The 16099-nt window shown below is 33.3% G+C and overlaps 1 protein-coding gene across 1 annotated transcript in view; it reads left to right on the top strand.

The window, feature by feature from the left end:
* LOC145694769 (cytochrome c oxidase subunit 6A1, mitochondrial-like) overlaps positions 1–14943 on the top strand; it is a 44073-nt gene extending 29130 nt beyond the window's left edge. The window contains exon 3 of the mRNA XM_081771391.1: positions 14673–14943. Within this exon, the coding sequence (XP_081627517.1) occupies positions 14673–14759 (87 nt within the window). The 3' untranslated portion in view covers positions 14760–14943. The remainder of the gene's footprint in view (positions 1–14672) is intronic.
* Positions 14944–16099: the final 1156 nt, after the last annotated feature.

The following is a 16099-nucleotide window of genomic DNA, read 5'->3' as shown; positions in this document are numbered from 1 at the left end:
TGGTTATTCATGGATTGTCTGACGAAGGCGATGTTACTTTGCCCAAACTGTTACACAAGTATTATTAATATATATTTGATGCTTTAGCCAGTTTTGTTTTGTTGTTAATATTGTGGAATATTTGCACAGCTGTAATGAACATGATACAAGTTGTCAAAAATAACTTCTCCAAAAATATAGCAAGCAGTGATACCCTTCATTGGTTTTATGACTATTATTGGCAGGTGTGTCAATAGTCTTGAAGACTTCCCACCCTTATTCTTTATTGTAACTCTATTTCCTGGTTCAGTCCAGATGGATTCAGATGTCTTTTAGTTTTCGTCACGTCTTCGAATACATGTTGAGAACTGTTAAAAAAGAAAAATAGGTAAGGTAATAAAATAAGCCTTTTGATTTGTTGCTTACACAAATCAACATACATAATTGATAGTTTTTCGTGTTTCACTGTCGAGAACGGCAGGGTAGTGTGTGTGTGTGTGTGGATATTTCGAGTATTCGATATAAAAGAAAGCATTACATATCTTTCGGAACTTTTTTCAAAATATGTAAAAATATTCTGAAAAGTCTCAATCTACTGTCTGTTTTCAAACCGAACCGACCGAGTGTTACTATGTATCGTGATGAAGATAACAAAATCCTACGCATTTTGTTATGAGTATGACTATAACCTTACTATCATCAGTGTTCTGCCACATTGACAGGTCTTTACAGCAAATCAATCATTCCCGATTCATTTCTATTCTCAACCTTAGTTTCTGTTAAGACATCAGATTTTTTTAAATCTTCATATCATTCAGGAGCTGACACCTTCTTCTTCCCTTCTTTCTCCTTCTAGAAACTAATTCTTCCAAAGTATCTCTTATAAGGCAATCCAACCTTAGTTGATGTCCTAATCAATTTCTTTTTCTGTTTGCTGTCAACTTTAGTATTTGTTCTCATTCGGGTAGAATTTTTTTTCTTATTTCCTCTTTTCCGTTGATTTTTCCATTCCTCTGCATATTTACATCGCGAATCTTATTGGACCTCACCAGACGGGAAACACATAATCAAATGAGTAATAGAAAAATAAGAGTTTTACGCCACTGAGCTCACATCTATTTCATCAGCCCCGACTGATGCAGAGAACGAATTTCCCAGTGCCGTCTGGTACGCGATCCAGGGTGACACAGGTATGAGTCGAGAAATTGAGTCTTCCGTTATAGGGGTGTATTCGTTCTCTTTTATGACCTTTTAAGGGGGTGTATTCGTTCTCTTTTAAACCCCTTTTAGGGCTGTATTCATTCTCTTTTATGACCACTTCTTCAAGCCCTTTATAACATACTAGAGATTACACAAGAAAAGGCTACAAGCATTTTTTAACATAGCAGAGCTGATAAAAGAGTATGACTTATTTTACAACCCCTATATAACATAGCAGAGAATACATAAGACTATGAACACATAGCAGAGAATAATTTGGTTGTATCCGTTTTTTATGACCACTTTTTCAACCCTACTTTAACATAGCAGAACTAATAAAATACTATGAACGCATTTTCCAACCCCTATGTAACTTAGCAGAAATTATATAAGACTACGAACAGGTAGCAGAGCTAATAAAAGAGTTTGGCTTATTTTTCCATCCTATTCCACCCAAAAATTACGTAAGACAATGAACACAGAGACTAGGATCGCATATTTTAACAGCATTCCTATGTAACATAGCAAAGGCTACTAACATAACAGAGAATAATGGGGATGTACTCGTTCCCTTTTATGAACACTTTTTCAACCCCTATTTTAATATAGCAGAAATTACTTAAGACAATGAATATATTTTTCAAACCCTATGTAACACAGCAGAGATTACACAAGAAATGCTACAAGCATTTTTAACATAGCAGAGCTGATAAAAGAGTATGGCCTATTTTTAATCACTATTTAACATAGCACAGATTACATAAGACTATGAACATATATTACACACCCCTATTTAATATAGCAGAGAATATGAACCAATAGCAGGAGTGTATTCGTTTCCTTTTATCCACCCCTATGTAACATAGCAGAAACTACACAAGCATTCATCAACTACTACATGTTCCAAAAGTACTGACCATCGAGGTCAAAGATTAAATATTTAAACTCGAAAAACTCGTAAACGGAGGCACATATTGAGGTGCTGTATCCACATTTAGTAATAGGTCATCAACTACTACATGCCTCAAAAGTACTAACCATCGACGTCAAAGTCAGTATTTAAGCCCGAATAACTTGTAAACGGAGCGATGTATTGAGGTGCTGTTTTCACATTTAGTAATAAATCATCAACTACTAATGAAATTACATTAAAAATAATTTTAATACCCGTTTGCCTTCCACACTAGTAAGGTGCCCTACGTTATATAAAAAACAAATTTGCGGTGAATAGAGTATACCTTACGACCCTCACTATACTAAGAATACAAATGTTAGATAACGCATTTGTAACGTTCATTTTTTATTATTTTATATAAAGTGCATTAAGATTGAGAAGCTTAAATATCTGTAGCAATTAAATTTTTAACATACACAAAGTAACATAAAGAATAAGAGTTTGAATGAAACTGTTTAGAGCTAATAATTCAACACTTTTTATAGATGGTGGGCACATTAAACTTTGAAAACTTTTCTCTTCCTTGATAAGCTGATTTTTACTTTGAAATGATTTCTTCGTAACTGCATCTAATTATTCTATCCTGGTTTTCCTTCTGCCTTATCCCCTTTCAGCACGGTGATGCAAAATGGCCAAGCATGCTGTTTCTTCGTTTTTCTTTAGTACGTCTTCATCCCTTAGTAACGCTACTTGCTATGGAGTCTGTTCTACAGAATTAAGTTAAAATTGAATGTATGACATTACTCCCTTCTACTTGAATATTTTTTCGTCTGTAATAAATGGCAGCTCATGTGGGTTAAATCTTGCGTACAAAATATTTAGTTAGTGGCCGAGAAACTTTGGACTTTAGTGTCTCCGTTAGTAGTTTGTCAACCTATAACTAAACGTAAGACTTAATTCGCTAAACGCACGTCTGTTAACTATATGACTCTGAGCCTTACTTAGTGACGAGAGAGACAAAGTTTATTTAGCAATGCAACTTGTTTAGCATTTTGGTATATGACCCTAGAGTTTTACCACACAGGAGTATCAAAATATTTGTTGTTTACTTTAACGGAATATTTTTCTGTTGGTACAAAAGATTTGAATTTTAAAAAACGTAGTTAATTTAATGGCCCTTCATCGTTCATTTTGAATGATATACAAAATGTGCACCAACATAGTAATATGGCTCTCCTTGTACAAAAATACTATAAAATGCTCAATTCCAAATTTGCATCACAAAAAAATTGGTCTGCATCACAAAAACTTTAAAATGGTCCTTTTTCTGAGTGACAAAAATATACCAATTAGTACAAAATCTAGCACCACAACTAAATACACCATTTAAATTTATTCCGTCGTTTATTTGAATAATACAAAAGCTATAATGGACCTCCACCTTTTTCCAGTTGGTACAAAAGGAAATAGTCCACTCAAATTTTATTCATTCTTCACTTTTTCTGGTTGGTACAAAAATAAATACACATCCAAATTTATTTCTTCGTTTATTTCAATGGTACAAAATGGTATAGAAATTCTTGGTTAGTTATAATGATCCTTCTTCGCTTTTTTCTGCTTAGTACAAAACTAAATAGACCACTAAAATTGATTCCTTCGTTTATTTGAATAACCCCGAAAGGTACAGAAATTCTGAGTTAGTTAAAATGATCCCTCTTTGCCTTTTTTAAAATTTAATACAAAACTAAATAGACCACTCAAATTCATTCCTCAGTTTATTTGAATAGTACAAAAAGGTACAGAAATTCTGAGCTAGTTAAAATGGACCATCATTTCTTCTGGTTAACACAAAAATAGGCCACTCAAATTTATCCCTCGTTTGTTTAAATAGCACAAAAGGTATAAAATTTTGAGCTAGTTAAAATGTTCCTTCTTCGATTTCTTTCTCATTGGTATAGAAAGTAGAATACCGAAATTTATTCTTTCGTTTATTGGAGTAGTACAAAAGGAACATAAATTCTTAGCTAGTTAAAATGGTCCTTTTTTCTTTTTTCTGGTTAGTACAAATAAATTCCTTTGTTTATTTAAATAGTACAAAATGGTATAAAATGCTCAGCTAGTTAAAATGGTCCTTCTTCGGTTTCTTTCTGGTTGGTACAAAAAGTAGAACATCCAAATTTTCTTTCGTTTACTTGAGAAGTACAACAGAACATAAATTCTGAGCTAGTTAAAATGGTGCTTTTTGCTTTTTCTGGTTAGTACAAATTTATTCCTTTGTTCATTTAAATAGTACCAAATGTTATAAAAATTTTGTTAGTTAAAATGAACCTTCTGTTTGACACAAAAAATAGAGCACTCAAATGTATTCCTTCGTTTATTTGAATAGCATAAAAAGGTACAGAAATTCTGGGTTAGTTCAAATGGCATTTCCCGTTGCTATAAAAAGTAGGACACTTAAATTTATTCTTTCATTTATTTGTGTACTACAAAAGGAACAAATTCTGAGCTAGTTAAAATTGTCCTTTGTCGAATTTTCTGGTTAATACAAATTTATCCTTCGTTTATTTGAGTAGTACAAAATGATATAAAATACTCTGCTAGTTAAATGATCCTTCTTCCTCTTTTTTACGTTAGTACAAAACTAAATACTCAATTCAAATTTATTTCTTCCTTTATTTGAAGACAAATAGGTACAGAATTTCTGAGTTAGTTAAAATGGCATTTCTCGTTGGTAGAAAATTGAATACGTCACTCAGATTTATCCCTTCGTTTGTTTAAGTAGTACAAAAGATACAAAATTCTGAGAGAATTAAAAATGGCAATTCTCGGTTGTACAAAATTGAATAGGTCACTCAAATCTATCCCTTCGTTGGTTTAAATAGTAGAAAATAGTATAGAAGTTATGGACTAGTTAAAATGGTCCTTTTTCGCCTTTTTGATTTTTAAAAAATTATTCCTTTCTTTGTTTAAATAGTACAAAATGGTGTAAAATACTCAGCTGGTTTAAATGGCCCTTCTTCGCCTTTTTTAGGTTAGTACAAAACTAAATAGACAACTCAAATTTATTTTTTCGTTTATTTAAATAGCATCAAAAAGGTAGAGAAATGATGAGCTAATTAAAATGACATTTCTCGTTGTATAAGAAGTAGAACAAGTAAATTCATTCTTTCGTTTATTAGAGTAGTACAAACGGCACATAAATTCTGAGCTAGTTAAAATGGTCCTTCTTCGGTTTCTTTCTGGTTGGTACAAAACTAAATAGACCACTCAAATTTATTTTTTGTTTATTTGAATGGTGCAAAAGCTATAATGGCCCTTCACTTTTTCCACTTGGTACAAAAGGAAATAGTTCACCCAAATTTTATTTATTCTTCACTTTTTCTGGTTGGTACAAAACTAAACAGCAACGAATTTTTTCTTCGCTTATTTGAATGGTACTAAATGGTATAGAATTCTGAATATTTAAAATGGGCCTTATTTCTTTTTTTCCTGGTTGGTAGAAAATCGAAAAGTACACTCAAATTCGTTCATATATTTAAGTAGTACAAAAAGGTATAAAAAGGTAATTCTGAGAGCTAAAATGGTATTCCTTTGCTTTTCTCGATGGTACAAAACTAAATAGAGCACTCAAATTTATCCCTTCGTTTATTTGAATACTCCAAAATGATCCAGAAATTCTGAGTTAGTTAAAATGAACCTTCTTCACTTTTTTCTGCTTGGTACAAAATTGAATAGGCCACTCACATTTATTCCTTCGTTTATTTGAATAGTACAAAAGCTATAAAGGCCCTTCACTTTTTCCAGTTGGTACCAAAGGAAATAATCCACCCAAATTTTATTCATTCTTCACTTTTTCTGGTTGGCACAAACTTAAATACTCCATCCAAATTTATTTCTTCATTTGTTTGAATGCCGCAAAAAGTACAGAAATTCTGAGCTAGTTAAAATGGTATTTCTCGTTGGTACAAAAAGTAGGACATCTAAACAAAATGTATATAAATTCTGAGCTAGTTAAAATGATCCTTTTTCGCTTTCTCTGGTTAGTACAAATTTATTTCTTTGTTTATTTAAATAGTACAAAATGGTATAAAATACTCAGCTAGTTAAAATGGTCCTTCTTCAGTTTTTTTCGTTTATTTGAATACTACAAAATGATATAGAAATTCTGAGCTAGTTAGAATGGACGCTCCTTTTTTCTCGTTAATACAAAAGTAAATAAGCCACTCAAATTTATACCTTCGTTTATTTAAATAGTACAAGATAATGTAAAATTCTCAGCTAGTTAAAATTGTCCATTTTGCTTTTTCCGGTTAGTACAAAAATAGGCCACCCAAATTTATCCCTTAGTTTGTTTAAATAGTACAAAATGGTATAAAATACTCAGTTAGTTAACATGATCTTTCTTCGGTTTTTCCTCTTGTTACAAAATTAAATAGCTCACTCAAATGCATTCTTTCGTTTATTTGAGTAGTTCAAAATGATATAAAATTCTGAGTTAGTCCAAATAGTCCTAGACGCAAAGAATAGGTCACTCAAATTTATTCTTCGTTTATTCGAATAATCTCAAAATGGTACAATATTTTTAGTTTCTGCTTTTTCTCGGTGGTACAAAACGAAATACTCCAACCAAATTTATTCTTTCGTTTATTTGAGTATTGCAAATTGATATAAAACACTCAGCTAGTTAAAATGGTCCTTCTTTGCCTTTTTAAGGTTAGTACAAAACTAAATAGACCACTCAAATTTATACTTTCGTTTGTTTAAATAGTACAAAAGTAATAAAATTCTGAGCCAGCTAAAATGGCATTTGTCGTTGGTACAAAATTGAATAGGTCACTCAAATTTATTCCTTTGTATATTTAAATAGTACAAGCAGGGGCGCCATTTCCGACTGCTTGAGGGGGCAAGAACACCCCCAACATAAAAATTTCACCTTTTGTACTAGTATATTAGTAGGCATCGACTAAAGTGTATGAATTCCTTAACCTCTTGGGGGACAATTGACCCCTCGTGCCATTCCCAAATGATGTCCATGAGTACAAGATGATATAAAATTCTCAGCTAGTTAAATTAGACGTTCATTTTTTCTCGTTGGTATAAAAAGTAGAACACCCAAATTATTTCTTTCGCTCATTTGAATAGCACGAAAAGGTACACAAAATACTAAACTAGTTAAAATGGTCCTTCGTTTTTTTCTGGTTGATACAAAAACAGAACATTTAAATTTGTTCTTTTGTTTGTTTGAGTAGTACAAAATGATATAAAATACTCAGTTAAAACGATCCTTCTTTCTCTTTTTTAATTTAGTACAAAACTAAATACTCCAAATTTATTTTTTCGTTTGTTTGAACGGCATAAAAAGGTACAGAAATTCTGAGTTCGTTAAAATGGCATTTCTCGTTTGTAAAAAAGTAGGACACCTAAATTTATTCTTTCATTTATTTGAGTACTACAAAAGAAACAAATTCTGAGCTAGTTAAAATGCTCCTTTTTCGCCTTTTCTGGTTGATACAAATTTATTCCTTCGTTTATTTGAGTAGTACAAAATGATATAAAATACTCTGCTAGTTAAAATGATCCATCTTCCTCTTTTTAGGTTAGTACAAATTTAAATACTCCATTCAAATTTATTTCTTCGTATATTTGAATGGCACAAAATGTACAATTCTGAGTTAGTTAAAATAGCATTTGTCGTTGGTACAAAATTGAATAGGTCTCCCAAAATTATCCCTTCGTTTGTTTAAATAGTACAAAAGGTACAAAATTCTGAGAGAGTTAAAAATGGCATTTCTGGGTGGTGCAAAATTGAATAGGTCACTCAAATTTATCCCTTCGTTTATTTGAATACTCCAAAATGATACAGAAATGCTGAGTTAGCTGAAATGGTTCTTCTACGCTTCTTTTTATGTTAGTAGAAAACTAATTAGACCACTCAAACTGATTCCTTCGTTTATTTGAATAACCCCAAAAATATATAAATTCTGAGCCAGTTAAAAATGGCATTTCTCGTTATTACAAAACTAAATACTCCACTCAAATTTATTCCTTCGTTTATTTGAATAGTACAAGATGATATAAAATTCTCAGTTAGGTAAAATGGCATATCTTTGCTTTTTCTTTCCTCCTTAGTACAAATTTATTTTTCGTTTATTTGAATAGTCCAAGAAGGTATAAACCGTTGAACTATTTAAAATTGCATTTCTTTTTTCTAGTTAATACAAATGTAAATAAGCCCTAAAATGTATTCTTTCGTTTATTTAAATAGTACGAAAAATACAAAATTTTTAGTTATTTAAAATAGCGTTTCTTTACTATTTTTCCTGTTTGGTACAGAAGTAAATAGAATCCTCAAACTTATTTCTTCTTCACTTTTTTCTGCTTGGTACAAAAATGAATAGGTCACACAAATTTATCCGTCGTTCCATTTACGAGTTATTCGGGTTTAAATATTTGACCTTTGACCTCGATGGTCAGCACTTTTGGGACATGTAGTAGTTTATGACCCATTACTAAATGTGGAAACAGCACCTCAATATGTGGCTCCATTTACGAGTTATTTGGGTTTAAATATTTGACCTTTGACCTCGATGGTTAGTGCTTTTTGAACATGGTGTACTAGATGTATTACTAAATGTGGAAACAGCACCTCAATGTGTTGCTCTGTTTACGAATTATTCGGGTTTAAATATTTGATCTTTGACCTGGATGGTTAGTACTTTTGGGACATGTAGTAGTTGATGACCTATTCCTAAATGTGGAAACAGCACCTTAATATGTGGCTCCGTTTACGAGTTATTCGGGTTTAAATATTTGAGTTAACCTCGATGGTCAACACTTTTGGGACATGTAGTACTACATGAATGCTTGTGTAATTTCTGCTATGTTACATAGGGGTTGATAAAAGGGAACGAATACACATTCTCTGCTGTATTAAATAGGGGTGTGCAATATATGTTACTAGTCTTATGTAATCTGTGTTAAATAGTGATTAAAAATAGGCCATACTCTTTTATCAGCTCTGCTATGTTAAAAATGCTTGTTGCCTTTCTTGTGTAATCTCTGCTATGTTAAATAGAGGTTGAAACATGTGTTCATAGTCTTATGTAATTTCTGCTATGTTAAAATAGGAGTTGAAAAAAGTGGTCTTACAAGAGAACGAGTACACCCCCATTATTTTCTGTAATGTGTTCATAGTCTTGTGTAATTTCTGCTGTTAAAATAGGGATTGAAGAAAGTGGACATAAAAGGGAACGAGTAAACCTCCTAAAAAGGGCCGTAAAAGGGAACGAATACACCCTTGTAACGGAGGACTCAATTTCTCGACTCATACCTGAGTCGTCTGACATCGCGTATCAGGCGGCACAGGGAAAATCCTTCTCTGCATCAGTCGGGACTAACGAAATGGGTGTGCGCTCAGTGGCGTAGTTCGCTTATTTTCCTACTACTACTCAAATTGATCACGTTTAAGCAGATAGAAGACAATCTAGTATAATTGATGTTTGGTCGTTTAGATGGGTTAATTGCGACACTGGTAGCAGTAATAATAAAAGAGAGGGTATCGTTGAATAAAGAAAATATTCAATGTCAGAAAACGGGAATATTCAATTTAAAGAAATTAGAAGAAAGCCAAGTAAAGGAGGAACACCAGATTGAAGTTTCGAATAGATTCTCAGTTTTAGAAGATTTGGAGAGTACTACTGTTGAGGTACTTGGATTGAAATTAGAGATAGCATTAAAGTTTCAGCAAAAGAAAAAATGCGACACGCGGAAATACGTAAGAATAAACCATGGTTCGACCAGGAATGATGAGACTAGCAGAGGAGGCAAAATTGCGTTTGCTACAGATTCCGAATGAAATAACTACACAAAATTTCATAGACATCGGGCGGGAAACTTCCAAAACTTTTAAAACAAAGAAACGCGATTTTTTGAAAGCTTCAATTAAGGAACTTGAAAATAATAGTAAAAATAAAAAAATATTCAGAACATGTATAGGGGGATCAACGAATGTAAGAAAGGCTATCAAGGTCGTGCTTATACAATGTGTTTGAAAAAGAACTCCCTAATTTTAATGTGTCTTAGAATCTGTACAAAGTAACATACACTATTCTAGTTTGTGATGTTTGATTCATCAACTCTCCAAGTTTGGCTTCCCTGCAGTTGGCAGGTCTGCTTGACCTTGAGACGGACCAGTGCTGTTTTTTCCTCTGTTTCCTCAGTTCAGTCCAGGCATGCGTGCAGTGCAGAGCTACTCAGCAACAATGTACTCCGCAACAGAAAGCGCAGTGTGTTATTTGGCTTGTGAAAACTGAGTCAGTTATAACAGTGCAACGTAATTTTAGACGTCAGTATGTTGGTGAACCACCTACAGCAAAAACTATTCGTCATTGGCTAAAGTCTTTCAATGTTGGTGAATACGCAGCGAGAAGTGGAATATCGTCTCGAGGTGTGCAGGGATCCCAGGTGCCACAAATGGATCCCACGTTGGTCAACCAACATTAAACAAAACTTGAAGGATTCTCTTTCATGATATGTACTCATTGATGTAAGTTTTCATTCATTTCCCAATTAAATTTATACTTAAAACAAGGGAGTTCTTTTTCAAACACCCTGTACAGTATATTAAAGAAAGGATCAGTCCATATGAAGTGGTCAAAAGATAGTGGAAGTGGTTGCTCGAACATCGAAAATTATACAAATTGGATTGTGATGAACCTTGCGTATGAGAAGGTCAACAGGTCAACAACAATATTCACGTTGTCGTATGTACAAATGCTACTGAATGGCGGCCATCTTGTCGATGGCGTGTTATTTCATCCATTTGTAAGGATGTACGAAAACTAGAGTTGCTCAGGACATACGAATCATACGAACACCAAATAAAAACGAATGTTTACAGAGGAGACGAAAGTACACGGAGAATATACATTCTTGCTTCTAAATTAATATGCAGGGTTGCAAACCAATACATGAAGTCACCAGAAAAAGTAAAGAAAATTACACTTTTAAAGTGCTGTATTTTGGACTGGCATAAATTGGAGAGTTCACAAGTTTTGTGCTGAATAGTATTGATGTGAAAAGCCTGCAGAAATATCCATAGCTACGATGCTAATGGCACCATAGATGTATGGGATCCGAAAGTTGAAGTTTGTCATTTTGATGCCATTTTGGGACATAATATCTCAGGAGGACAAAGTGCTAAAAATTGCTGCTTAGGCCACAATTTTGTATGTGAATAAACTATTGCAAAAAAAATTAGGACTAATATTACATGGAGAAAAATTGAAGACATGGTAAAAACACGAAGAAAGCACTGCGTAACGACGGTCGTAGCCCGGAAAAATTTAAATATCCTATATCCTACTCCCCTGAGCTACCATTGAAGACGTCCAAGTGGAATCGCAACGGATCCTGAACACCTTTCACCCAGCGGGCTTCCAAGAGTGCTTCCAAAAATGGGAACAACGCTGGGATAGTGGCACACATGCCGGAGGGGACTACTTTGAAGGTGACGGATGACGTAAATATATTTTAGTTTTCTGAGCTTTACAATGACATTCTCGGATATTTTGGGTAGCACCTCGTATATGTAAGAAGAGAAAAGAAAAGAACGAGAGAGAATAAAATACTTTTTCTTTCTCTTCTTTTCTTGAGGAGAAGAAATGGAAGAATACTCCAGTAAAAGGAAACAAAAAGAACGACAATGAAAAATAAATATCTTTTTTCTTACTTTATTCTTTATCTTGTTTTCTTTTCCACTTTTCCTTCCTGTCTGTTTGTCTTTCTTCCTTTCTCGAAGAAGAAATATTCTTTTTCTACTATGGAAAGAGAAAAAGCAAAAGAAGCAACTTTTTTTCCGTCTCCTCTTCCTCGAACAGTGGAAAAAAGAAATACAGTTTATCTATGTTTTTATGAGCCCTTCCTCTTAGAACTGCTTATCCCATACAAGAAGAAAAGAAGTCTTCTTTTTCAAAAAGAAAAGGAAAGAAAACCCTATATGCTTTGGTAGTGAAACACTAAACAACAAATAATATCTAGCAAACCTAATAATTTTCCTAAATAATAATTTTTAAGGAATAAAAAAGTGTGTATACTAATTGTAAAATTCCGTTTTCATTTCTTCAACATTTCGATAAAATGAGAAGCTATTTGGGTGATTTGTCATGCCAAATCAAAGTAGTTTCTAAAGTACTTAATTGAGATTAAACTAGTAAATTTTCACACTAACAAGTAACGCTTCCGAAGTATAACACTCCGATTTTGATAAAATTTGGTAGGTGGATACTACACATAAAATAATCGTATACGAGTTTTTATTTTCTGCGGAAAAACGGTTTTAAGGGGCAAAAACTCCCACCCAAAATTTTGTAAGTTGACGCCCGAAAGGTAAGAAGTGAATCGAAGTGAATGAAATTGTGCATACATATTGTAGACGTAAAATGAGGGAATACGGGTTTCGTATTTTCTTAAAAAAAGGGTTGGGTGGAGCATGGACCCCAATCCAAACCTTTGACCATGAAATATCAAAAGTGCTAGTAACAGTATGTCAGATGTGCGTAAAGGACATGAAGAATTGCAACGAAACTTTGTGTATGAACAATAGGCAAAAAAATAAACGTATATTTTTTTATTTTCGGGGAAAACGGTTTTCGGGGCAAAATCCCCCTACCAAAATTTTGGAATTTGACCCCGAAAGGCAAGAAGAAGTGGACCGAAGTCAATGAAATGTGCACAAATATTGTAGAGGTAAGATGAGGGAATACGTGTTTCGGATTTTACTCAAAAGAAAAAACTGTTGAGTGGACCGAGGCGTTGAGTGGCGGGAGCAGTGAACCGAAGCGAATTAAATTGTATGTAGATATTGGATATGTAAAATACGGCCTTTCGTGTTTCACAAGTGTCTCCATCCGATTTCTTCAAATTTGGCTGATCAATTACAAGCACAAACAGTATAGCGTATTTTATAGTATTTCAGGAGGCACCTTTAACACTTACAATGTTTATGCGCATAAACTAAAACACGTGTCGATTTATTTCCAGTTTGTTGTTGATGTGCCAAATTTGAAGCAAAACGGATAGGGACAATTAAGAAACACAAAAGACCTTATTTTGCACAGGGTCTATATAATATCTACGCACAATTTCATTTGTTTCGGTCCATTCCTTCCTGCGCTATTACGGTAATATTTCCTTTTTTCGGATGGGGCCTAAGCCACATCACTGTTTTTCCGCACAAATTAAAACACGTTTTATTTATTATTTTGCAAATTGTCCCTATAAGAAGTTTGCAATTCTTCATATTCTTTAGGAACTTCTGACGTATGCTTATCTGCACTTTTGATATTTCGTAATCAAGGTTTAGAAGGTCCGTGCCTCACTCAACCGCTTTTTCCAAGAAAATACGAAACCCAATTATCTCATTTTACGTCTACAATATCTGTGCACAATATCATTCAATTCGGTGCACTTCTTCTTGCCTCTTGGGCCTCAAATTTCTAAATTTTGGGTGGGGGCTTTTGCCTCCAAAACCGTAGTTCCGCAGAAAATAAAAAACGGTATTCGTTTATTTTTAGCGTATTGTTCATACACAAAGTTTCGTTGCAATTCTTCATGTTCTTTACACACATCTGACATGCTGTTGCTAGCACTTGTGATATTTCGTGATCAAAGGTTTGGAGCGGTCCGTGCCAAACCCAGCCGTTTTTTATTCAGGGAAATACGAAACCCGTATTCCCTCATTTCATGTCTATAATATCTGTGCACAATTTCATTCACTTCGGTTTACTTCATCTGGCCTTTCGGGCCTCAACTTTCAAAATTTTGGATGACTTGTCCCCTAAAACCGTTTTTCCACAGAAAATAATAAAACATATTCGTTTATTTTTTGCGTATTTTCCATACACAAAGTTTCTGACATACTGTTACTAGCACTTTTGATATATTGTGATAAAAGTTTTGGAGGGGTCCGTGCCCAACCCAACCGTTTTTTCAGGAAAATAAGAAACACGTATTCTCTCATTTTATGTCAACAATATGTGTGTACAATTTCGATGACTTCGGTTCACTTGTTTTTGGCTTTCGAGGCTATTTGGGTGGGGGCTTTTCCCCCTAAAACCGTTTTTCTGCAGAAAATAAAAAAAACATATTCGTTTATTTTTAGCGTATTGTTCATACACAAAGTTTCGTTGCAATTCTTCATGTCCTTTACACGCATCTGACATACTGTTACTATCACTTTTGATATTTCGTGATAAAAGTTTTGGATGGGTCCGTGCCCTACCTAACCGTTTTTTTTTTTTTTTTTTTTTCATGGAAATACGAAACACTTATTCCCTCATTTAATGTCTACAATATGTGTGTACAATTTCGTTGACTTTTTTTCCTTCCGGACGTCAACTTTCAAAATTCTGGGTGCGGGCTTTTGCCTCCTAAAACAGTTTTCCGCAGAAAATAAAAAAAACACGTATTCGTATATTTCATGTGTAGTATCCTTCTGGCAAATTTTATCAAAATCGGAGTGTAATACTTCGGAAGTGTTACTTATACGAAAAATTGGATCAGAATTGTGTTAAATCTTATCTGTTATACTTGGTTTCAGAAATTTCCATGGGGAAGTGACAAAAGCTTATTCCACAATCCTCACCTAAATGCTTTGCCCGATGGTTATGAAGATGAAGAAGAGTAAATTGCATTAAAAACTTTTTTGCTTTCTTTAACTACTGATATTTTTCTTTAAAAAAAATATGAGAATGGTTTTTAAATGGAACAAGTGATAATTTCTTTCATGATCATATTATGACATCATTAGGCTACTCTTTTTTGTTTGAATAAGAGCTACACTTCATGTTTTAAATAAAATTTATGCTTTATATCTTTATAAAGATATAACTGTTTTATTATAATTGTAACCACGATGTGTATATAATTTAGAGTATTCTTTGGCGTTGCAGCTTAGACGGTACACATTCATCTAGATCAAATATTAGTACCTGTTAAGTCAGACTGCTGAGTTAACACTGAGTTAAAATTGCCCATCACGTGACGCTGTAACAATCACATCATTGTATTTATAGCACATATCACCCAAATGAAAGCTCATGTATCTTTTTTTTAAGCTTCGAATGGATGTAATTTCTTTAATTTATTTTTTTAAAAACTCGTTAACCTGTTACTTATGTTCCCAGACACATCATGAAGGGAAATAGGTGTCCAATATAGTGGATTCTGCTGTTTTTGATAGTCTTAAAATATTACATAAGTAAAATAGTAATCTCTTTGTAGATTCACATGAAACACAATATAGGCAATTTATCAAAACGTACACTCATGCCCAAAATGATGTCGCATATCTATAACTGTCTTCTAGTAAGAATATAATTTGATAATGATTTTACAGGGTACTTTTAATACTGATACTATGTGTATAACCGAGAAATGTATATTTGTGGTCAATTTCATAGGAAAAGAATTATAAATACGAAAATTAGAATGAGTAAAACAAAATGATGCTAAATGGACAAAGTTTTATTTTCGTTTTATTGTTCTTATATACTGCTCTTTTGACATGAAATTTGCCACATACATGTCTTTGCTGATTATACACATACTAACGTTATAAGAAATACCGGGCGAATTCGTTATCAAATTATATTCCTACAACAACACATTTATAGACATGCGACAATAATTTTGGACATGAGTGTACACACTTTGAGATAAATTGTTTCCTATTAACATAGTCAGAATTACTTATTAACATTTACTCAAGATTTTTAGCATATTTATTAGAAATTAAATGTGAGAGATAGGGTGGAAAGTAACTCCACCTAAAAACTTTCGGAGGTGATTCCTTATATGAAATGAAAGAAAAAAGTTCTAATAAATATGGGTCGAAAAAAGTTTCCTTTCAGTTATGAACCGTCGAAAACTCGAAAAATCACGTTTCAAAACGCCCTAACGTAGAAACTAGGACCTATTACAAGCGATTTAAAGAATTATACAGGAGCTAATATGCGCCCTATTTAA

Source organism: Thermobia domestica, chromosome 9, assembly GCF_964235325.1.
Source record: "Thermobia domestica chromosome 9, izTheDome1.hap1.1, whole genome shotgun sequence".
NCBI classification, from domain to species: domain Eukaryota; kingdom Metazoa; phylum Arthropoda; class Insecta; order Zygentoma; family Lepismatidae; genus Thermobia; species Thermobia domestica.
Note: the sequence above shows the minus strand (reverse complement) of the source record. Positions and strands in the feature narration are given on the sequence as shown.